Source organism: Chelonia mydas, chromosome 7 (genome assembly GCF_015237465.2).
Source record: "Chelonia mydas isolate rCheMyd1 chromosome 7, rCheMyd1.pri.v2, whole genome shotgun sequence".
In the NCBI taxonomy this organism is placed as follows: domain Eukaryota; kingdom Metazoa; phylum Chordata; order Testudines; family Cheloniidae; genus Chelonia; species Chelonia mydas.
The window spans coordinates 42,594,958-42,618,186 of NC_057853.1; the positions used below are offsets into that span (position 1 = coordinate 42,594,958).

Below are 23,229 nucleotides of genomic sequence, written 5' to 3' on the forward strand. Positions count from 1 at the left end.
GTCTGGATCAGGGGACTCAAACATGCGGCCTGTGGGCTGCGTTTCCTGCCATAACTCCCCCCGCCGCCACCCCCCGAGCGTGCTGCATCCCCGCTCCTCCACCTACCTCCCAGCACTTCCTGCCACCAAACAGCTGTTTGGCAGTGCTCAGGACTTTTCAGGAGGGAGGGGGGAGAAGAGGCAGGGCTGGGGCAGGGATTTGGGGAAGGGGTTAGAATAGGGGCAGGGAGGGGGTGAAGCGGGGCGGGGACTTTGGGGAAGGGGTTGGAATGGGGGTGGGCAAGGGGTTGGAAGAGGTGGGGCAGGGCCTCATGGAAGGGGTGGAGTGGGGGCGGGGCTGGGGGCAGCGGGGGTGTCAGTGATGCGGCCCTCAGCCCAATATACTAGTCCTCATGTGGCCTTTGTGGTGATTTGAGTTTGAGATCCCTGGTCTGGATGATTAGAGGAGTAAGTGTTATTTCCCCCATCTTTTCTTTGTCTGATACCACCTTAATTTGTCTTCATTCTCCAAACTACCCACATCTCCACATTTGTCAGAACACTAGAGATTGCCCAGCTCAGGCCCAGGCCATATGCTCCAACTGTACCTGTGCAAGTTCTTCCATCTCCTTCATAATGTAAGTTGCATTCACAGATATTATCAGCTCGGCAGGAGGCATTGGGGTGGCAAGCTGGGGAACACACCGGCGTTGCAGCTAGTCACAGAACAAGCCATTCAAATCAGTAGGTTGCACTCTGCATGCAGACGTATCTCCAAGTCCTGCTGCAATCTATGCTCCACCCTCCCACTCCAGGCTCGGCGCAGCATCTCCCGCCACTCCCTACCTCAAGCTGGGGCTGGTCTCCATGCCTAGTTCCTCCCACTGTGACCTTCATACCCTTTGGCCTGCTGATCCCCTGGCCTGGAGCAACATCCCTCTTTCCAGTCCACCTCACTCCTCCCGCTTGACCCCATTTCCGTCCCCTGGCTCCCCATCAGTGCCCTTCACCCCACAGGCTGCCTAACCCTCCCTCTTGCTCAATTTAAATAAAAATGAGAACTCTCCGGATCATTCACATCCTAACTTCCTGTATCTTTGTTCCAACCCTAGTTGCCCAAACCCTCAGGTGTCGTTCTGGGCCAGCCAGGTCTCCAGTGGAGACCAGTGTTCTGTTTTAAAAAGCCAACTTTTTCAAAGTATTTTTGAAACCACTTGTCTGCTCAGATCATCTTGAACATGATCACATCTCAGGGCAGGCCTCAGGGGGCACATTTGGGTTCTTTATATCAATGGGTTCCCAAGATACAAGAAAAAAAATCCTCTTCTCTGAAGCAGATTGGAAGGATCAAGTCTGCCTTAAGTCTCTGCAGAGTTAGGGCCCTATGCAGTATAATAATTCAGGGCCTGATTTTGAGAGGTGCAGAGCCCACACAACTCCCATGGCCTTTATTGTGAATTGATGGTGCTCAGCACCCAGCAGGATCAGGCCTTCAATTCCCACCCAGCACTGAACAATCACACTTTGGGGACTACCTGCCCCGTTTCAGAGCTCTTCATGGGAACATTATAAGAAGCAAAGATGTTCCAAAGGGAAGGGTTGTTCCAGTGTTCAGCTCAGTGGTGTTCTCACTGTAGCAGTGTATGGCAGGGATTGTTTGGCTCAGGTTGCCACACGTTCTGGTGCACCTGGTTCTGCTCCTTAATACCCCCAGATCTACACTATGAATTCCCTGCCCCTCTCTCCACACGGTTCCTCTTACTATGTCCAATTCTGGCTGCTGCTATCGTCTACTGTCAGCACGTCCATGGGCCTTAGCTAGGCGTGCTGGGCCAAATTTTTAAACTCAAATGTGGGGGTCCAAACAGAGAAACGTGTGAGCAATTGCAGCTGCCTTCTCTCACGCCTGGAGTGCTGTCCAGAATCTCTGGGTATGTCTGCACTGCAGCTGGACTCCCAGCTCAAATAGACATTCACACACTAGCTTGGATTGAACTAGCACCTAAAGTAGCAGCGTGGCCATGCTGGCACAGGCGGTGGCTTGGGCTAGCAGCCCTAGTGTGTTCCCAGGAGGTCGGGCGGGATTGGGCATGGACAGTCAGCCCGAGCTGCCACTTGCACCAAAGGCCACGTGGCTATCTTCAGGCACTAGCTCAAGTCAAGCTAGTGTAACCCGTGCCTGCATGGTGTGGTGCTCTGTCTCCCTCTAATGGCACCTCGACTCTAGAGATTGATGAGTCCTCTACAAGCTTGGCTAACAGCCATGTGGCTTTTTGCTCATGCAGTAGAGACTCATTCATGAAGCTTCAGAGATCCCATGTTCTATCCTGCCTGCTGACAACTGGGGTTTATAGGCATTACACTAGCACAGGTACATCTACCCAAGCTGGGGATCCCACCTCTCAGGTACTGGGTCCGGACTCCACACTCGCCCCATTCAGATTTCTCCTTCAAACTCACTTCCACAGCATGAGCTACAAAAAATAGTGCTTGTATGCCAACCCAGCCACAAAACCTCACCCCAGCTGAGCCACCAGAGCAGAGCTGCTTTGCAGCAAAGTGTCTGGATGCTGTAAAAATAAGATAGCAACAGATGGGCTCATGCATCCAGAACAAACCTAACAGGACAGAGATAAATTTGATACGCATGAAATAAAAGACAACATGTGACTGATGCTACAGGTGCCCATTCACAGAACCACCTGCCCAAGGGAAGGAACGATACTTGGGAGTTTCACCTGTAGAGTCAAGTGTAAGTTACCTAGTTTGGTTTCGCAGCGCTCTCCTGTCCATTCCTCAGTGCAGAAACAGATCCCATCCCCATTCAAGCCTTCATTACACATCCCATTCTCTGTGCACTTACACTCTGCAAAGCAACAGACAGGAAGACAAGAACACACCTGTAAGATGATCCACTTGAGAAGGGAAGGGTAGCGCTGGAAGATGGATTTTGGCATATGGCTACATGAGGGCTCTGTGTAGGCCTGGACTTTTAGAATTGTGCCTGCAGAATTTTTCATGGGTGATTACCACAAGTCTGTGTGCAATTGTAAAACTGCAGCCAGAAACTCTCGCTGCTTGTGCTGATGTCCATGGCCTCTTCCCCAACACCCGTCTGTGCTCGGTCCAGGGCATTGACTAGTGATGGACCAACCAAACTTTGCTTAACCTCTCCTGGAGGGCTCCCTTCCCCTCTCTGCTCTGTAGCCCTCTGGCAAATACCCTTAGCTTCCTTTTTCCTCCCCTTGGCGGCTTGTGAGTCACTTACTCAAAATTCCCCGGTCAGTGAATCCCTTTTAAACTTTCTCTCATGCTTGTGAGTCCCGCACATTGAATGCCAAACCCAGGGAAGGAGTCTAGGTTTCATGCTTCTTAACCCTGGTCTTGTCTTCCTCTTGGCCTGACACAGCACATCAGGGCAGCACTGACCCCAAAAGAGACTGCAGGGGGATCCAATGTCTCACAAGCCCATCCAATTCAGGATACATGGCAGCTCTAATTAGAAGTCTGTCTGATTAGAGGCCCATTCACACCTCAAAGCACATGCTTAACTCTCTCTGACATGGATGGAGCTGCTTAACTGCACCAAGTGGGGAAGAGGGAGCGTCTTACACACCTAAAGGCCTCAGCATCAGTGAATTATAAGATTGAAGCAAGTGTACTGGGAAATACCCAACTCGGCCTGGCCTTGAATTGCCTCATGTACACATCACAGCCCAGCCTCTTACACCTCAGGAAAAATGGCAGCCAGTGTTATTCAGCTGGCTTGATGACAGAGTCCTGCAGAGAGGGATTAAGAAAGGGTGCAGCTTCCCCTCCACAGTAGCTATAATCTGATGACCTCTCTGTTATTGGAATAAGGACAGTTCTATGCTATCATAACCGTCCCAGCGGCCACAATGTGCTGTTCACGTAAGGGTAACCCCTCACACTGATTTCAGTGAGGAGTTCTGCTTAAAATGTTAAAATCAAGAGCACAATATGAGCCCAGAGTTTCGGTGGGGCTTTCCTTACCCCTTGGAGCACAATGCACTACAGACCAAACAGTCGTCATTGCCTATAGAAACTGCTCCTCTAACCCCAGGTCTGACAGACGATCTAACCCCAAGTCTACCACCCCCCCTCAGGTCAAATGAACTAATCCCATCCTCTGCAGTCTGTTCAGTGTATTGCACAAACCACTACGATGCGCACACACATCACTGTCATTTCTGGTTATCTGTTTATAGGTCTGTACCTTGGCAGCCCGGCCCGTATCTGCCTGGCGCACACAGTTCACAAGCCGTCCCAATGAAAGCCTCGGTGCAGTTGCATCGTCCTGACCCATCGATCCTATCATCACAAGTACCACGGTTACTGCAGGGAGCCTCCAGCCCTCCTGGGCAGACTGAAAACACAGAGCCTCGATAAGTTACCCAAACTGGAGACTAGGCAAGAAAAGGTTCCTGCTTTTCCTGGAGGCAGGGAAAACTACTCATAAAAACTTGGTTAGTTGTTAAAGAGTGAATTTGGTGGGTTTACTGGATAAAGCTAGCGTTCCCAGTCTACATCCCAGACTCACCACAGCTTTGGTGTCCCAGCATCCACTGGGCCTCACCTCACCCTTGGGATGGATTCCTCAGGGGCTGCCTCAGGTGGCCCTAACAAAGTCCTGGTGAGGTGCACGGAAGGGATGTTCCCACAGACTCTGTAATGCCTGCAAAATGTCTATGGGAATAACCCCTTGCCATGACTTTCATGCAAAAATGATGAGAAACCTCATTTCGCTATTGCATGTCTCCTGACTCTCCTAACTTGTTTTATATAAAGAAAAGGAACTGGCTGCAGCAGCACTATTGGTTGGGATAACACAGGAAGACAGCACTGCATTGGTCACCATAAGATTATCTTTGCAACATAAGGGCTAGAAAGAAAAAACTGCACACAGAGAAATACCATGACAAAAATGTGACAGCTACCAGCCTTCATGGTGACCCATCAAAGGAGCATCTATGGGTAGGCACCACCATCTGGCTAAGAGAGGACACCTCATTGTGACAAGAGAAAAGAATTCCTTTGTGCCAGGGGTGGGCGCAGCAGTGCAGATTTCTCACCCTGACAGTCTCTTCCATAGTGGTTTGCACAGCACTGCGGTACCCAGCTGGTGGAGAAACAGACCCTCCTGCACCCTTTTGTCAGGGACCTCCGAAGAGAATGCCAGCGACTGCCGTTATCAAACACTGACGGGTACCAATGAGGTCTTGATAACAGATAGTTGCGGTGTGAAAAATAAGAGAATCTGGAAAATGGATTTTCGTAATAAAAGCAAGTCTGGCTTTTGCCCTGTGGGGAAAATGACAACAATGGGTCAAAACCGTCAACATCCTGAGGTTTGTCCCAACTAGCTACTTCCCCACCCCTTAACTAAAGGGAGAAACTTCTCCAAGGACATTAGTAAAATTGTTACAACTAAAAACCAACTCACATACTGGAGGAAGGTGCTACCGATATTCCTTTTTCAGTATAATCACCTTACAAATGTTGGCAAGGGATGAAGGACAGAGAAGACAGGGGCAGGTGGTGGTAGAAATCCGTGTTTACAGACTATCAGGCAGTCGGTGGTACATGACAACGCAGAAAATGAATTTGGCATGGAACAATCAATGGTCAAGCTGTCAAGTGAAAACTTGTTGCCTCACCAGGATCAGACTGGCCAGGCTGGTGTGAGCATAGGTACAAATCTATACCCAGGAGCCTGTTGCTGCGCCTTACCAATAATGTCACATTTAAGTAGCCCCTGTCATCCCAGAGGTCTGCAGCTGCATCACCAAAGAACAGCAAGCTCTGAGGTGGAAGCCAGCAGCCAACCAGTGTGCAGCATGTGTAACTCCATTGTTCAATGTATGTTCTCTGTCTCCCTCTGTGCATCATGCACAGCGAAGAGGAGGTTCCAGCAGGTGCCAGCCAGGGGCATCAGTACTTTAGTTCAAGCTGCATAGCCTCATGCTCTTAACTCAGGGGGTCCCAGGTTCAATCCCCATTGATGACCAAAATGACAATGCACTACATGAGGGTTGGCTCTTGGCGTATGGGCCAAGCTTCCAGGGAAAATTCTTACAAAAAGTGACCTGAGCAGCAAGGACCCTGGGTTTTAGGGTTAAATCACAGTACCCAGGTTCTGGTCCTGGGAAGGACGAATTGCTCTTTAATTTCCAAACCAAGGTTTAAACTGCTAACCTGGCAATAAAAGAGCCTTTGCTGTTTGGACCCAGCACTCCTGGCTGACACCAAAGTAGCATGAAGATTGCTGGAGTCTACAAGAAACAGCCAAAAAATCCAACGGCCATTCGGGTACTTGATGGAAAATGTACAGCTATGATAGCAGAAGGCCCCGACTCCCATAGCAACTCAGCACCTCCCGACACCACTGCGAGGTAGGGAATGATCCTCATTGCGCAGGTGGGGAACTGAGGCACAAGGATTAAGTGACTTGTTCAGGGTAACACAGGGAGTCTGTAGCAGAGAAGGAAATTGAAGCCAAGTCTCCTAAATCCCAGCCCAGTGCCCTGACCAGGAGTCCATTCTCCCTTCTACACTCCTGCTAATGGGCACTGCACAGGAAACGCCGCCCCCACCTCCACTTTGCAACTTGCCCAACTAAGCTCTTAATTAAAAACCAGCACCCTCTACAAACCACTGAGCTGTCTGGAAAGTTATTGGAGAGGAGTGTCCTGTCAATGGAAGCAAGAGATGCAGCACAAGACAGCCACAGGCACTGGGTGGGCAGGTGGCAGGCATAGCTAGCTGTTCCCAGATCTGCCAGTGCACCTCATTCCAGCCTGGATGCAAACCCCTGCCATTCTGGACTCGGGACATCACACGGCTCTGCCAACCTAATCCTGACCTGCAGCAGCGCCTGCTAGTCCAGCTTTCTGCTACCCTTTACTGAGACCCACGTAAAACTGCGTGACACTAGAACAGAAATAGGTACCAGAATGAAAAGAGCGAAGTATTGAGGGGTTTGTTTTGCCTTGTACACGTCTACCCACATGAGGGTGTGATGGTGTTGTCATTCACTTCTCCACCAAGGCACCACGCAGGCCTCTGCCCCAAACTTTGGGGGTCATTGTTGCAACCACATTCGCTGGTTCAGGCGCCTGAGTTACTGTGAGTGGGTATCTGAAAAACTAAGACGCAACCAATCCCAGAGGATGGCGTGTGCGCCATGCTCTGAATACAGGGCTGCATTATCATCATGCGCAGCGCGACCTAGACTTCTGCAGCTGCTGGGACTGAACCTGAATGGTTCAAAGCCTACAGTGTAAACAAGAAGTGAGGGACACTAGTCAAGAACAGATAGCATGGCTGTGCTTGATTTAGGTGTCAATCCTGTAAATGGACTCTACACTGGCACACCTCTGGGGCCTGCGCAGAGTCACATGGGGCTCAGAGATTCCACCCCTGGTGGTTAGTTATTTGACTGCTGTTAAAGCACTGTAATGAGCCATAAACAGTAATTTACAAGCAGTGACTGACTCAGTAAGTTGATAGAGCTGCACACTTTACCCATTGAACTGATCCAGCGGGACAGGAAGGCTCGAAACCACAAACACCACAGCTCTCAACTGAACCCTGAGCGGGGAGGAGAAAAACAAACACATCTCACTTTCTCTGTCCATTAACAGGCCTGCTTGCAACACAGGGTGGTGAGCTCACCCTGCCCAACATCCAAGCCTGTCAATAATCCTGTTTGCTTTTACGGGCTGCAGCACACTGTAGCACTACACAGACTGCACACCCGAATGGGTGTTGGGCACTTTAGTATTTATAAGAGCCTAAGCACTCACCCTGAGCTCAACGGAGAGGAAATCATCACAGCGGGACCCCAGGTTCGGGGGCTCCAACAGCTGATCAATGCCATAGGCAATGCCCCCATCAAACTCCATGTGCCTCTGGACAATCTTGGCATTGCCATTGTCCACTAAGAGCTCCCCCTGCAAGGAAGAGGAGGAAAAGAGAATGATTTGCTCAGCTCTAACGCATCTGCCAGGTCTTATTCATTATAAGCAGGGCAGAGAGGGTGAAATGCAGCTCCCAGCTCGCACAAAGCACAAGCACTCAGGACTTTTTGTGGGGAACCAAGCCGGGTGCAATTCATTCCCTAATATGGGCAGGCTGCCCCTTTGCAAGGTATTAAATCCCTGTAAGTGCTGATCCTCTGTGTTGGTCTATTTGGGCCCTGCCTGTGGTGCACAAGAGATGGACACATTTCCTGGCCACTCTACCCATTCCCACAGTGCCTGTGCAAATCCACCCTGGGGCTTAAGTTTGGAGAGCCTTGCACAGATTTGCATGTAATTCATCCTAAACGATTAAGTCCCACGTTCCATGCACATGCTCTGTCCTGAGTATTTGGGATGGGGGGGAGGGGATAAATTCTTGCACAGAATCTCCCATCTGAGGATCAAGTCGATCTACCTCAATTAATTAAATGCCCTGTGTGAGAGAGTATGATTGCACCCATTTTTAATAATGGGAAGCAGACACAGAGTGGTTAAGAGATCTGATCAGGGCTACACAGAGCGAGTCAGCAGCAGAGCCAGGATTAAGAGGGAGTAAAAAAATGTATTTTGTTTTCTACAAAAAATATTAATTGAAAACATTCATAGATTTTGGGAGGTTTCAGATGTTGAAAAACAACCAACATCAATTTTTCTATAAAAGCTTGAAAAAAATAGATGAAAATGGATATTTTCATGCAAAATTTCCATTTGGACAAAAAAAACCCATTTTTTGTTGAAAAGAAAATGTTGACAATTTTTTTTGACTGGAGCTAATTAAGAGCCAGAACCTTTGGCTCCCAGTTCCACTTGTTTAACTATTACGCCCCTTGCCTTTGAGAAACAATGGGTCAATAAATGCTTCCCATAAGCCCAGAAGAAGCGAAACCCAGCAGTGAAACTTTTACAAAAGCTGGAAGAACTTATCAGAAACCAAGGTTCAATAGATTCATAGAATTTAAGGCCAGAAAAGACCATTCCATCATCTAATCTGACCTTGTGTATACACAGGCTAGATATCTTATCGCTGACTAAAGTATGCCTTCCAGAAAGCATCCAGTCTAGATCTGGGGACATCAGGGAATGCAGAATTCATCACTCCCCTTGTGAGTTTGTTGCAGTGATTAATTATCCTCACTATTAAAAAACTGTGCCTTATATCTAATTTAAATATGTCTGGCTTCAGCATCCAGCCACTGGTTCTTGTTATGCCTTTCTCCACAAGGCTAAAAGCTCTTTAGTGCTCATATTTTTCTCCCCATGGAGACAGTTATACACTGTAATCAAGCCACCTCTATGACTTCTTGTGCATAAACTAAACACATTGAGTTCTTTAGCTTCCCTTATCAATTTTCTATACTTTACAACTTCTATTTTATACTAATTGTTATCTAAGTCCCCCTTTTCCATTTGTTATATATATATTTTTTATTTCTAACTGCTGCCTTCACTTCTCCACTAACTCAAGATATGCTTTTAACCAAAACTGTCTTCTTTCTTGATTGAGCAATTGTGGCTTTTTGGCCCTCTCTTCTTAAAACACTCCCTATTTTCATTTACATTTTTCTGTCTAAATTTAGCTCATTACCTGTTCTGTATAAAACAGCATTAACTCTCCAAGGTTTCTGAAACATCTGCTTAATAAAAAATATCCCTTCTGTTACCCCTAGTACATTGCAGTTGCTTGAGCGCACACACATGCACTGTACACTTAGTACCTACTCACCATTCAATTACAACCCACATGAATAACTGTGTGGGTCTTTGCCTCCCTCTAGTGGCTAAGCCAGGTAAAGAGGTTTATAAGTGTATTACTGTCTCCCAGTCAGAAGAACTGATCCTTTAGCTCAGAAAGTTGACACTCATGTTTTTAGATGAGGAGAACCCAAGTTTAATTCTTGCAGGTGACCCTTTCTGTAGGAGCAGTCACAACTCAACTGCTTCAATATATCATTTCCACAAAAAATATAAAACCAAGACTCTGTTACTTACGACATTGTTCTTGCTGCAGCTAAACGAGATGGTGGATCCATGCATGGTCCTTACAGAAGCAATGTGTGGCAGGTTACCAGCTACAATCTGAAGACAGATAGAAGTAACAAACTGATTCCCTCCTGGAACTACTTAATTATCATCAGTTTGGATTTGAACCCGTCAGTGGTTAGTAAGTGGTTCACAAAACAACCCTCATTTCCTTCAGCTGTATTTGTTATCCTGAAGTATCTGGTCAAATAGCTCAGAGGAATAATTTTCACACTACAGCTGTTTGCAAACCTCACTTCGCCTATTTATGACTCTGATGCCAAAGTCGGTATTTGTTTCTGCTACCAGGCTGGATAACATTTTTAAAACAGGAGAATTTTTTTTTTTTTTTGGATGAATCCATACAGCTTTTAGGAATCACAGGCATTTTCCTGAATGCCTGGCGGATGTCTAAATACTGGCCAATGAGGAACGAGGTCACTCATTGTGATGAACTGAATTCGGCACCTTCTAAATGAAAATGTGTGTGAATACCCTAATACAGGATCAGAGGGGGAGCCATGTTAGTCTGGATCTGTAAAAGCGGCAAAGAGTCCTGTGGCACCTTATAGACTAACAGACATATTGGAGCATAAACTTTCGTGGGTGAATACCCACTTCGTCAGATGCATGAGTGGAAATATCCGGAGGCAGGTATAAATATGCAAGCAAGAATCAGGCTAGGGATAATGAGGTTAGTTCAATCGACGCCCTCTTCTAGCAGCTGAGGTGTGAACACCAAGGGAGGAGAAACTGCTTTTGTAGCTGGCTAGCCATTCACAGTCTTTGTTTAATCCTGAGCTGATGGTGTCAAATTTGCAAATGAACTGAAGCTCAGCAGTTTCTCTTTGAACTCTGATCCTGAAGTTTTTTTTGCTGCAGGAGGGCTACCTTTAAATCTGCTATTGTGTGTCCAAGGAGGTTGAAGTGTTCTCCTACAGGGATTTTGTATATTGCCATTCCTAATATCTGATTTGTGTCCATTTATCCTTTTAAGTAGGGACTGTCCAGTTTGGCCGACGTACAGAGCAGAGGGGCATTGCCGGCACATGATGGCGTATATCACATTGGTGGACATGCAGGTGAATGAACCTGTGATGGTGTGGCTGATCTGGTTAGGTCCTGTGATGGTGTCGCTGGTGTAGATATGTGGGCAGAGTTGGCACCGAGGTTTGTTGCAGGATTGGTTCCTGAGTTACAGTTACTATGGTGCAGTGTGTAGTTGCTGGTGAGAATATGCTTCAGGTTGGCGGGTTGTCTGTGGGCGAGGACTGGCCTGCCTCTCAAGGCCTGTGAAAGTGAGGGATCGTTGTCCAGGATGGGTTGTAGATCACTGATGATGCGCTGGAGAGGTTTTAGCTGAGGACTGTATGTGATGGCCAGTGGAATTCTGTTGGTTTCTTTCTTGGGCTTGTCTTGCAGCAGGAGGCTTCTGGGTACACGTCTGGCTCTGTTAATCTGTTTCCTTATTTCCTCGTGTGGGTATCATAGTTTTAGGAATGCTTGGTGAAGATCTTGCAGGTGTTGATCTCTGTCTGAGGGGTTGGAACAAATGCGGTTGTACCTCAGCGCTTGGCTGTAGACAGTGGATCGTGTGGTGTGTCGGGGATGGAAGCTGGAGGCATGAAGGTAGGCATCGCGGTCGGTGGGTTTTCAGTATAGGGTGGTGTTAACGTGACCATCACTTATTTGCACCGTGGTGTCTAGGAAGTGGACCTGCCGTGTAGATTGGTCCAGGCTGAGGTTGATGGTGGGGTGGAAGCTGTTGAAATAGTGGTGGAATTCTTCCAGGGTTTCCTTCCAGTGGGTCCAGATGATGAAGATGTCATCAGTGTAACGTAGGTAGAGAAGGGGCGTGAGTGGACAAGAGTGCTTTAACATCCCTGCCCCTTTTGCCACCGCCCAGGCCGCTACCGCCGCAGCAGCTGGAGTCCCGGGCCCTTTAAATCGCCGCTTGAGCCCCGGGCAGTGCGGGTGGGCTGGCGGGGGACGCTGACTCCCCCAGCCCGCCCCTCCCACCTGAGGCCCTGCCTATTCCAGGGGGCAAAGCTGCCCCCCGACCCCGTACCGGTAAGAGAGAAATTTTACTTTCACCCGAGTACTTGGCTGATTTAAAAAGAAATTTAGGTGGCTTGAGCCTTTTACCTTCGTGTCCCTAATCATGTGCATTTTGAGATAGGCTGCCAGCTTGTCCCTGTGGTCTTTACTATACAACCACGTTTGCATCTTCTCAGGCAGGGCGTTAAACACAGCATCAGTAGGCCACAGCATGGTGAAGGGTCTGTGAGCAGAGTTGTTAACCAGAGATAGCAGTTCTGCTTCCTGTACAGAGACACAAGACAACATGGAAACAACAAATACATGCTGTGCCTGCATGAAGGAGCCACATAGCCCAGAACTAGAGAGTATTCCTAGAGAATTCAAACCATTTACCTGGAGTAGTTTGCTGTAGATTTTGTAGCCATATGATTCTGCCACCTCAGTGATGCTTTGCTAGAAAAAATAATGAAAATTAAATAAAACCATTACAAAATGTGAGAGCTTGTTTCACTTACTAGAGTTCCTAATAAATGAGAAAATTCAGTCAATTCTCAGAGCCGAGACTTTGCATTTGCTGACTCTGAGGACTGCTATGACAGGCTGATTAAACAAGGTGGCTGTTAATTTCTGCTCTGGAGTAGTGATTTAATATAGGTAAATAGCAGTGGGTCTGAGTAACTCATTCTAGGCATTTGAGCAGACACTGGGACAGGTCAATATTAACTCCCATAATTCTAGATGAGAGTCTCTCCTAGTTCCTAAAGAGAATGTCTGCATTTCAAAAGTAATTGTCCGGGCATTACCGTACACAGGGTGCCATGTCTGAACATAATATGGCCCAGAACGCCATGGGTTACTAGAGTGATACATAAAGAGTGTTCCCCCAGCACGATAGCGAACACTAAATGCAGATCCCTGAGTTAGCAGATGGGCAAAGCTGACTGAATCATCCCTGGTGTAACTCCATTAACTTCAGTGGCATTACACCAGGCATGAATTTGGCACCATGTGTGTTAGAATTTGGTAACAAAGGGGCTGCTCTGCCAACCAATGGCAACATGACCTTTTGACTGCTCCTGTCTGACATACAGAGCTGGATGTTTAAAACCTGCAATGTAAAGCCCAGTGAAGACCGTCCCAAGTATGCAAGAGAGGCTTTAAGAAAAGGAGTACTTGTGGCACCTTAGAGACTAACCAATTTATTTGAGCATGAGCTTTCGTGAGCTACAGCTCACTTCATCGGATTTAGTTAACCTGCTTTGAGTCATACAGTGTGATCTTTATCCAGTGATGCAAAGGGCAATCTGGGCACACCTTTACCTGTCAGGTTTGTCCTATCACAGGCCTGCATGGATAGACCCTAGCTTCCTCACCCCCCACTACACACATCTGCATGCACCATAAGCACAGCTAGCTCCACAATTTAACCTCTTTATGCTTAAACCACCCCATGTACTACAGATAAATGGAATTCCTAGAGTACAGTAACCTGTGCCTAAGAAATATAAAGAAGTGTTACTCATTCACTACACTAGCATTCATTCTGGGGTTGGGGAAAACTCTCAGGGTGATGATCACTCATTAAAACAGTATTGTTTCAGACATACCTGTGCTAGGTGGGAAGAAATGTTCAGACTCTGCAAATCAGCAGGGATTAAAATCTTGTCAATGATATGGATCACCCCATTCTTGCCAACAATGTCACTGGTGATGATCACTGCCTCCTCATTTAGATGCACACTATTCTGCAGAAGAAGGGACAATACAGTGAATGCAGATTTCCAGTGAGATGTGACCTCCCACTTTAGAACATGCTATAGCTCACCTGCAGAACGCTTTGGGATCCTTCTAGAGGAAAGGTGCTAGCTCACAGGTATTTTTAGTAAAAGTCGTGGACAGGTCATGGGCAATAAACAAATATTCACAGCCTGTGACCTGTCCATGACTTATACTAAAAATACCTGTGGTTAAATCTTGGGGTGGGGCTTGGCGGGAGAACCGGGGGCCACCGCTGCCTGGAGCCATGGACCTCGGCTGCTCCTGGACTGCTGCTGGGGGCCACCAGAGCAGTGGCTGGTGTGGCTGTCCCCGAGGCCGCTCCAGCAGCGGCTGATGTGACCGTCCCAGGGCCTACCTGAGCAGCTAGTTCCAGAGTCAGCCACACTGGCCCCTGTAGAAGTCACGGAGGTCATGGAAAGTCATGGAATCCATGACAGACACGGCGCCCTAATCATGACTGACAACTACCTCTTTCACCACAATCCTTATTTTGTGTCCTGACAAAGCCGTGATGGACTTGTGCGTCTCCAGTTCGCTGGCCAGCAGTTTCCGACAACTCACTATGTGATAGCGAAGCAAATCTTTGATGAGGCTTTTGTTCTTCCATTCACTGAACTAAAGGAAGGAAATTGGTATACGATAGACTATCATGTCAGGACATTTCTGGAAATGATTAATTTAGCCAATGACTAAAATGACAGGGAATATTATGAGTTTTTTGCTCTACCAACCCTTAACCATCATTCCTTGCTGAAAGCCAAGTCCCAATCCAATACATGTAAAATGGATCACAGGTAGCTGAATTATGGAGTTCTATTCCAAAGAGGCTCCAAGTCACTTCAGATGACGGGAGTAAGAGCAAAGTTCAAGTCACTGGCTCAAGGAGAAAAGTAACCTTGCCCTCAAACCGTCAGCATCCAGGTTGGCCACATTCTGAAGGCCAAAACCCCAGGCTTACTTTGGGGAGATCCAGATCTGGGTTTTGCACAGGTCCCTTTCCCTGTAATGGACTAAAACCCCCCCATGTATGAACATCCCTGACCTTTGAGACCATTTGTTTCTGAGCTTCGAGGCTTGTGGACAGGGCCCCATGTCCATACCACTGCAGTACAGCAGAATGCAAATTAAACAGAAACGAAACCAAAACCAACCCAACAAAAAGAACCAACAGAGAGGTTTATTGAAAGAAGTATGAAAACAAACAATACCATGGGATATTAAATTCCATTTATTTTCCTTTGCCCCAAAATTTTTGCAGGTCTGGAGATATTTGTATTAACAGTGCAGAACTGCACAGTACCAGTTGTCAGGGGTTGTGGTGAAGCTGGAGATTTTGATTGTCCTTGTTACGTTTCAGAATTTACACTCCCTCGGACACAAAAGGGGATGCAATTCACCCCCCTCAGAGCTATCACTCCATGCTGTCTGCAGATTCAAGTAGACATCAGTGTCTCTGTTTATACACAGCTCACGTTTTTAAAGGTTTTCTTGGTAACCACAAAAGTTAGACAATTAATTAATTTTCCAATGAAAGCTTATATTCTGAAACACAAACATGAAGTAAGGGGTGGATTCCTCTACGCCAGAATTGGGGTCATGTGTAGTTCTAAAGCTAATGGTATTGTGATGCCAGAGCAGGAGAGAATCCAGCCTGGCTGGCAAGATGGTTAGTGCACCTCCTACTGGAGGGTTCTGTTATAGCAGAGGCCGCATTACAAGTATGCTATTGGCTTGAATAGGAGCAGAGACTGAGGAAGAACTCAATGAGCACCTCAGGATTTGAATACAGTTAAAAACTTGGGGTGCTTTTGACCTCGAGTCAATTAAATTAATCTAAGGAAACAGAACTTTGTCTGAGAGGAAATCATCACAGCCTGACCACACCGAATAACTGACAAAGCTAGGGAGTCAGAAGAGGGGACCGAAAGCAGGAGCTGCTTACCGTTGTACTGTTTTGTATTGAATCTGCATGTGGAACAAAGATGGTGAAAGGCCCCTCCCCACTTAACTCCTTGATTTTGAAGGCCTAAAGCACACAGCGAGCACCAGGAACAAAAACAAAGCAAAACAGAAACCAAACACAATTCTCATTAGTCGGAGCTTTTCAAGAAAACACCTGTCAATTTTATACTTTTAGACAATAATTACTGCTTGCCACCAACCAGTAACTGCTTAAAGAACTCGGATGCTGCTTCGCTTCTCAGGAGCTCCTAAAATAAATCAGAACAGCGAATGTTAATGGTGAGTCTCTATTTAAATCTCTTGGGGTTTGATGCAAAGAAAACCCTTCCCATCAGCTCACTAAACTGACCTTGCCACTGACCTCCAGGGTGCTCTCCCTACCCCATAGAGACTCAGGTCCTTTGACTACACTAAGCTTGTTTTCCTAGTATTTCCCACCCTTGCTACTGCCAGGGTTTTGAGAAGGGTTAGACAACACAGGGGTTAAAATGCTGGTAGACAACCTGCACTGGGACCTACCCGCTGCTACCATCTATCCATAGTAGCAGGGGTGGGAAATTTTAGGGGAAAAGCCTAATGTAGACACCCTCTTCATAGGAGTTAACTCAGGGGTTTTACCTGGCCTAGCATTTGGGCCACGTCTTTTCTTCCAGAATTGCCCATTGAGCAGCCACACACATCCACTCTGCGTTAGCCTGTTTGTGCCAACAGCATGGATATCTCCAGCTACAGCCAGCAAGAGACACACAAGACTTGAGCAGGGCACATTGTCCCTTGTCGTAACAACTGTAATTAATACTAGGAGTTAACATGGCAAACGTGTAAAGAGCTCTTCCCCCGTAGATCTACTATAGGCACCACTGTTGAAACGGAAAGGTTCAGTGACTTGCCCAAAGTCACACAATGAGTCGGTGCAGAGCTGGGAACAGAACCAAGGCCTCCTTGACAACCAGTCTGGTGACATGCTCCTTGACTGCCTTGAGCCCCTGCCTTTCAAACTAGTTATGCTCTCCCAGTTCCACCAGCCCGAAGAACCAGATGTCACTCCTGAAAAACTCTTTATTTGTCCCCTGAACACACTGGTGCTGGAAGTCACACCCACCCATGGAACCCCAAGAGCCACTTTCACAGGGACACTTTTCAGAGTGCAGCTGCATTTTACTGCTGTCTTCCTGGGAACGGTTCCTCTTGTTTCAGCTTTCTCCTGATTAGCAGGGATGCCTGGCCAGGATTAAATGTATTTCTAACCTTCTGGGTCTTTCATACATTTCCCTCAGCTGAATTTCTAAATATTTCCAGGTCACAAGAGTTCAGTATCCTACTTATTTCCTGGTGTGCTGCTTCAGAAAAGGAAGTAGTTCACCCAGACTAGTGCCCGTTCAAACACAATCCTAGCTGAATGCACTTTACCTACCTGATACACATTGCCTCTGCAAGTGAACCCATCTCCAACATGGCCCCAACCACAGGAGCAGTTTCGAGTCCCAGGTCCAGTGTACTTGCAGAAACCAAATCTACTACAGCCTCCATTATTCTGGCAGAAAAAATAAGATCATCCCAATTAGTCACACAGCTAGTGGTCTGAAGGTTTATTTACCAGTTAGCAGTTGAACACCCACTCTTCATGCCTGTTCCTGACTTAAGGTAACCTCTGACATTGGGTTTTGCCCCCCTAGTGCCATGCACTCCTGTTGAAACTCAATATTTTATTAGTCTTTTTTCCTCAAGTTTTCTTCCACCCCGCTGGCAAACACTGCTCTGAGACAGATAACTACACCAGACCACTACACCAGACCAAACAGAGGAAAAGCCATTCAAATAAGACAGCTCTGAAGAATTTAGTGAAGAAGAAAAATAATGGTTTACAGTGGCTTCTTCAGCTGAAGTAAAGTAATGAAATAGCATAGCAGGTATTTGTTTTAAGATTTCTACATGGGGCATCTTAGCCATCTAAGAACTAGACTTGGAAGGCCTAGACTGCATGAAACCGCAGTTCCGCTCAGTTCAGCTCTTCTGCTTTCTGAAGTAGATATATGGAGTACCAGAGAGACAAGGTGGGGGAGGTAATATGGAGTACCATACACTTAACTGTGGGGTTGTGTGAGACTAGGCTTCTTTCCCAGCCTGCTCTAAAAGCTCAGTCCATATGTTATGTGGAGCCTAAACTCTACCCTCCCCTGGGTTTCGTTTTATTAAAAAAGAAATTAAAAATAAGTTCAAATGAAAGTTTCTCCTGATGTTTGGCAGCTCCTAGGATTCCTCTCTCAGGACTGCTCAGCCCACACACTAGATCATGTCTCCCCAGTGCCTCTCTGACTTTCCTTATATGTGGCTGGGTTAATGAGTCATCTGCACTGGTAATTCAACAAAAGCTCATTTAACACTCTCCCAGCAGAATCAACACCTGGACGGAGTGTGTCAGATAAAAACTGCCAGCCTATGACAGAGGATTAGAGCAGAATTAGTTGAACATGAATGATGCAAGTTTCTCCACCAATAGGTCTCAAACCTGACACAGAGTTCCACCTCCAGGAGCGAGAGGGGAGCTTGCTTTCTCTGTTGAGGCTGCCAATAAGAGTGCTGGTTTCATGCAAGTTGCGATGTTGTTTGTTTTTCTCTGGACCGTGGAAACTTACATGCACTAGAAATTGGATCAACATTAGTAACCCATTCCAGTGGCCAAGCAGCTTGTCTAGTAGAAAGGAAGCAATGAATCAGAGAAGTGCAGTAGGGCATTAGTGTGCATATTAAAAGCATAACATGAGAAGTTAGATCATTCTGAACTGCTGCATTCTGGATAACTTTGAATAACTCTGCCTATTAATGGTTTGCATGAAGGAAAGCTTAAGGGTTTAGTCCTTGACAGTAGTAAGAGGAAAATGCAGACAAACCTCACTGCAAAGATTGATGGGGACACATTGTTTCACACCATCTCCACTGTAGCCAGGAAGACAGTTACAAGCAACCTGTGGAAGGAAAAACAAAGCTATTTTGTAGAGCTAAAAACAATACTGAAAATGTACAAGTACTCAAGCAGGAGAAAGGGGTGAGAAGAGAAAGAGCATATTTCACATAATAGTTTGAGGGCGCACTCTGTTCATTCATTAATAACCAGGTCGTGATTATTATGAAATCACCTAAGAAAATTCCCCAGCCTTTGGCCAACAGACTTTATATAGGCCAATATGCAATTAGCAGCTCTCAGACATGGAGTCCCCTCTAGTTAGCAGTTAGTTACAAGTAGATCCTTCTATATGAAAGGGAAGAGATGCAAAATTTTAGTAAGAAAGATTCACAAGGGAAAGATTACCAATAACCACAAAGGAAAATGACATATGAACTCATCTGAGAAAAGGATTTGCTTACCAGATTTGGGCCTGTTTTAGTACACTCTGCATAGCTGTGGCAATTCCCATTGCGCTCTAGACAGCCATCGATTTCTGCATCAAGAGAGTAGATCCATGTTAACACAGCAGAAACCCAAAGTGGGAGGTGACCAGTGAGTGAAAAACATGACAGAGGAATAGCAAACAGAGCTCTCTCTAGCTGGAGATACAGCCGCACAGAGGCAACTCATCACACCAGTAACCATGAGAGTTTAGTGATGGGGAAACCACAGAGTTCCATTCATCACTTCCTCTTGGTCTTGAAAATGTGGTTTAGAGCATATGGTGGGGAACAAGGAACTCCTGAGTTCTAATCCAAGGTCTGACCTCGACTTGCCACATGGCTTGTCTATGTGTCTCAGTCTCCCTGACTCTAAAACAGAGCAATAATCCTTGCAAGTCTGTAAAGTGGTATCAAGTTGTGCAGTGACATAAGTGCTGACTACCAGCATTAACACTTCTCCAGTTTTAACCAACTCTAGACTTGCTTTTATAACTTTCTCACAAGTTGTGATGCTCCTAAAGATAGGTGGACCTTTGGCATTAGGGTCTGGCTCACCGTATCAGCATGATTTCACCTCCCTGCGAAGTACTGCTATCAAAACGTGGATCAGAGCACTCACTCACCCTGGCACAGAGTCCCATCTCCAGCATAGCCTTCCTTACAAGTACAAGTATTCTCTCCAGCAGAGACATTAGTACACGTTGCATATACGGAGCAACCGCCATTATCAATCACACATGGATTTATTGCTGTGACCAAAAACAACAAAGGAAAAGATTTAGGGGGATACATATGGAGTATGGTATATCCAAGCCCAGTGGATGACATCGCAAAGATGGTGTTTTGCAAGTAATGAACTTCATGCAATTTTCCTCAGGCTCAGAGAAAGAAGATATTGCTTCGAAGAGCTTTAGAGCTTTCTGGGCTTTAAAGTGTCTCTTATTTCCAGAAAGACTTTGTTTTAACAAAAATTATTAAACCATTTTCAATCAAAGATTGTTTTTGATGCAGGTAAAGCTCCTTTATAGACACAGATGACTAATAAAGATGCTACTGAGGCTGATGCTGAAGATGAGCTATCAAATTAATCGGTATAAGAATTTGATTAGCTAACACCCGACTGCTCCGAAGTACTTGCTGTGTGAATAGCTACAAACTATGCCAGAAAAAAAGCAGCATGCCTGATTAAAATAAAGCTTTTTGGTCTGTACAGTGACTCTGGTGAGATCAATACCAAAGGCGAGCTATTACATTTACTGGCACTATAACTTGATTAGCTTGGAATTTATTGCTTAAAGTGCCTAGTCTTTGCATAATTAAAAATTGTCAGAAAAAACAATGTGATTCTGTTAGAACATTATACTTTAAATCTTTTTGTTTTTTATATCTAGCCAATTTCAACCCCATGGTGTCTTGAGTTGGGATTGTTTTTTTGGAGAAGGGGGAGAAGGTTAATAAATGTGTTTGTCCTAGAGAGTTTTGTTTCAATAGTATTTATTGAGCAAGGCTGCATTTTCATGAAATGGTCAAATAATAGACTAAAATTCTAGACAACCTAAGAAGGTACATTCTGTGGACCTGATCCATCACTGCAATCTGTTGAGTGTCTGGAACTATTTGGAACTATTCTAGAAATAAGTCAGCCAATTCACATGCCATTCCCTTTATCCACTTGAGCAATAGGAACAGTTCCCTCTCTGGTCTAGACACATCAGAAGGGTTGCATTAAGGTCCCATCCAGGAAACCCTCCGTACAGAAGTCAATAGGAGGTTCTGCACTTTGGGGCAACAGGGTTTTTGTGATCCTGCGCTGGGTAACGTCTTAGCATGCATTCAATACCTTGCAATGCTTTCACAAACTAAAACCAGAATCTTACAGCTGTGAAAGCAAGAAAACTTGTGCAATCGCTCATTTGTGTGGCCTGTGCTGGCACTCGAGCACACTTGGAAACACGGCATGTATGTTGGAAATACCTGAGCAATATGTTCCATTCCCAGTGTATCCAGCAGAGCAGAAGCAAGTAGGCAGGGAATCTACAGAGCCATTAATGCAACTGAAATGACCAAGGAAGAGAATGAACAATGACATTCTCGCCTTAATCTTATACCTGGTGACAGACTTCAACATTACAGAATGCTAATTATAGGTACTATGGCAGCTAGATACTATGGTAAGAGGCGAGTAGGATATAATATGAGAAACAAAATCAAGCAGTTAAGCTTTTCTTTACAATGCCAAAAACTGATCTAAATACTTCATGCACAAGGTAACAGCTGCAAGGGACAGTTATCAAGAAGAGAGCACTGTGCTTAGTGCATGAAGCACACTGGGACTGTGAACACCATTCTGTACATCTGTAGATGCTGGAGCTGCATTAAAGAAGGTTGCCCTATTCCATTCCATCTTCAGGGATAGAATGAAAATATAAGGGACTGAATAGCTCAGCTGACTGGCGATAGGCTATGGAGCCCTTTCTCTGTAAGTCACTGTTTTTAACTTGGCCCAGGTCAGCAGGGATGGAAGGTCATTACTATCGGATGTCTTTCTGGTGCATATGTGAAGTGAGTTGGCTTTAGCCCTGTTCCTAGCAAGCCAGTGAGTCTCCATCTCAAAAACACTGCTCTACTAGGCACTGCTTATCCTTACTGTCAGCAATATCAGCAGAGAGGCCAAGGACTGACCGAGCATGGAGACTGGGAGACCTTTTTACTCCTAGAGGTGGCTCCTCCAGGTCACTGTAGAGGCTCCTTAATAGGACAGTGGGTTGCCAGTGGGGGAAGCTCGCATTGCTGCTGTCTTACCTGGGCCTGTTCAGTCTAGCACCTGTCACCTGTACTTAAATGCTCACTGAATATGTACAACGCCCCCATTCCCCAACCCTAAAGTGTCTTCTAGTTAATACTGTTAAGCCTACTTAATGTTAGCACCACTTGCCACATTTTAACATTGTGTACGTCATCCAGTAACCAGCCAGACCCTGCTCAGAGCTCAGCAGAGTGCCAGCATTTTTCAGTTCTTAATTTCAACCCGCCTGCTTGTCTCATTTCTAGAAGGGGGATGTAATTTGAAATTAATGTGCCTGCAAATGAAGCATGATTCAGCTTAGGCACAGTCTGCCTTCAGTCTCCACACCACAGACTGTGCTTGGGAAGGGTTCGTACACATATACACACACACACACACACACACACTCATTCCTTCAGAGAAAGGATAGGGGCTTTAAACGCAAGATGAGTTCAAAGGGTGGAATAAATAATTATGCAGATATATTAATATACAGTGTTCAGTTCCCCACACCAACCTTCCATGTTTTCACAAACAAAGTGAAGTCCACGTAAAACAGCCACAAACACACTGTTTTATGTCCTTGGCACCAAGGTTGTACTTACTTGGCCATCAGGTGGCAAGTGTTATTACACAAATCAATCCCAATTCCTGCAAGAGAAAACAGGAACTCCACTTCACTTTCCAGCCTACTAACAGCTCCACCGTTTCAGCTGTCTAGGATAAAAAACTTAAAATGGACTCAGTGTTCGGTCAGATGTACTGACTGGACACCAAAAGTCAGATTACTGTGGGGTGGCGAGCGGTGCCGGGTCATTAACCCACGCCAGCCCCTGCTCCGCTGGGGCTGTCTCCTAGCAGGCAGGCTCCTTGTCAAGCTGCAGCAGCTCCCGTCCCAGCCCAGAGCAGAGGGAGCCCAGCTGGAGGAGGGGGATGGAGGTGAAGACAGTCCACGAAGCAACAGGGGGAAGGGGGATAAGAGCAAGTGATGGGGGCGGGGCCTTGGGTGAAGAGGTGGAGTAGGGGCAGGTGTCAGGGGTCCCATTTCCAGCAATTAGAAAGGGGGCAACCCTATCATCATATGGTGCCAAAGGGGGGAAGAAAAAAAAATCAATCAAAAACTACCAGTCAGGGTCACTGCAATATTTAGCTGTATCACAAACTAACAAAAGCAAGCCATGCTCAGCAGTCACCCGGCCTGTGTGAAAAGAATCTTACACTGCATGTGCGTCC

At 46.2% G+C, this 23,229-nt stretch overlaps 1 protein-coding gene across 7 annotated transcripts in view; it reads right to left on the minus strand.

Annotated features, from left to right (window-relative positions):
- The window catches only part of STAB1 (stabilin 1), a 98,648-nt gene that overhangs the window by 10,640 nt on the left and 64,779 nt on the right, over positions 1–23,229 (minus strand). For 4 of the 7 annotated variants that reach the window (XM_043552237.1, XM_037904337.2, XM_037904336.2 and 1 more), the window contains 19 exons: positions 22,602–22,647; positions 21,186–21,265; positions 19,835–19,960; positions 19,188–19,261; positions 18,713–18,787; positions 17,236–17,355; positions 16,022–16,069; positions 15,802–15,885; positions 14,328–14,474; positions 13,688–13,825; positions 12,474–12,533; positions 12,186–12,362; positions 10,011–10,097; positions 7,806–7,952; positions 7,525–7,590; positions 5,073–5,301; positions 4,217–4,366; positions 2,741–2,845; positions 588–695 (listed from right to left, as the gene is read on the minus strand). In XM_043552237.1, coding sequence (XP_043408172.1) covers positions 588–695; positions 2,741–2,845; positions 4,217–4,366; positions 5,073–5,301; positions 7,525–7,590; positions 7,806–7,952; positions 10,011–10,097; positions 12,186–12,362; positions 12,474–12,533; positions 13,688–13,825; positions 14,328–14,474; positions 15,802–15,885; positions 16,022–16,069; positions 17,236–17,355; positions 18,713–18,787; positions 19,188–19,261; positions 19,835–19,960; positions 21,186–21,265; positions 22,602–22,647 — 2,067 coding nt within the window. Of the gene's footprint in view, positions 1–587; positions 696–2,740; positions 2,846–4,216; positions 4,367–5,072; positions 5,302–7,524; positions 7,591–7,805; positions 7,953–10,010; positions 10,098–12,185; positions 12,363–12,473; positions 12,534–13,687; positions 13,826–14,327; positions 14,475–15,801; positions 15,886–16,021; positions 16,070–17,235; positions 17,356–18,712; positions 18,788–19,187; positions 19,262–19,834; positions 19,961–21,185; positions 21,266–22,601; positions 22,648–23,229 lie in introns of those variants that run through there. The other 3 variants (XR_005226156.2, XR_006292503.1, XM_043552235.1) reach the window with 3 other exon arrangements.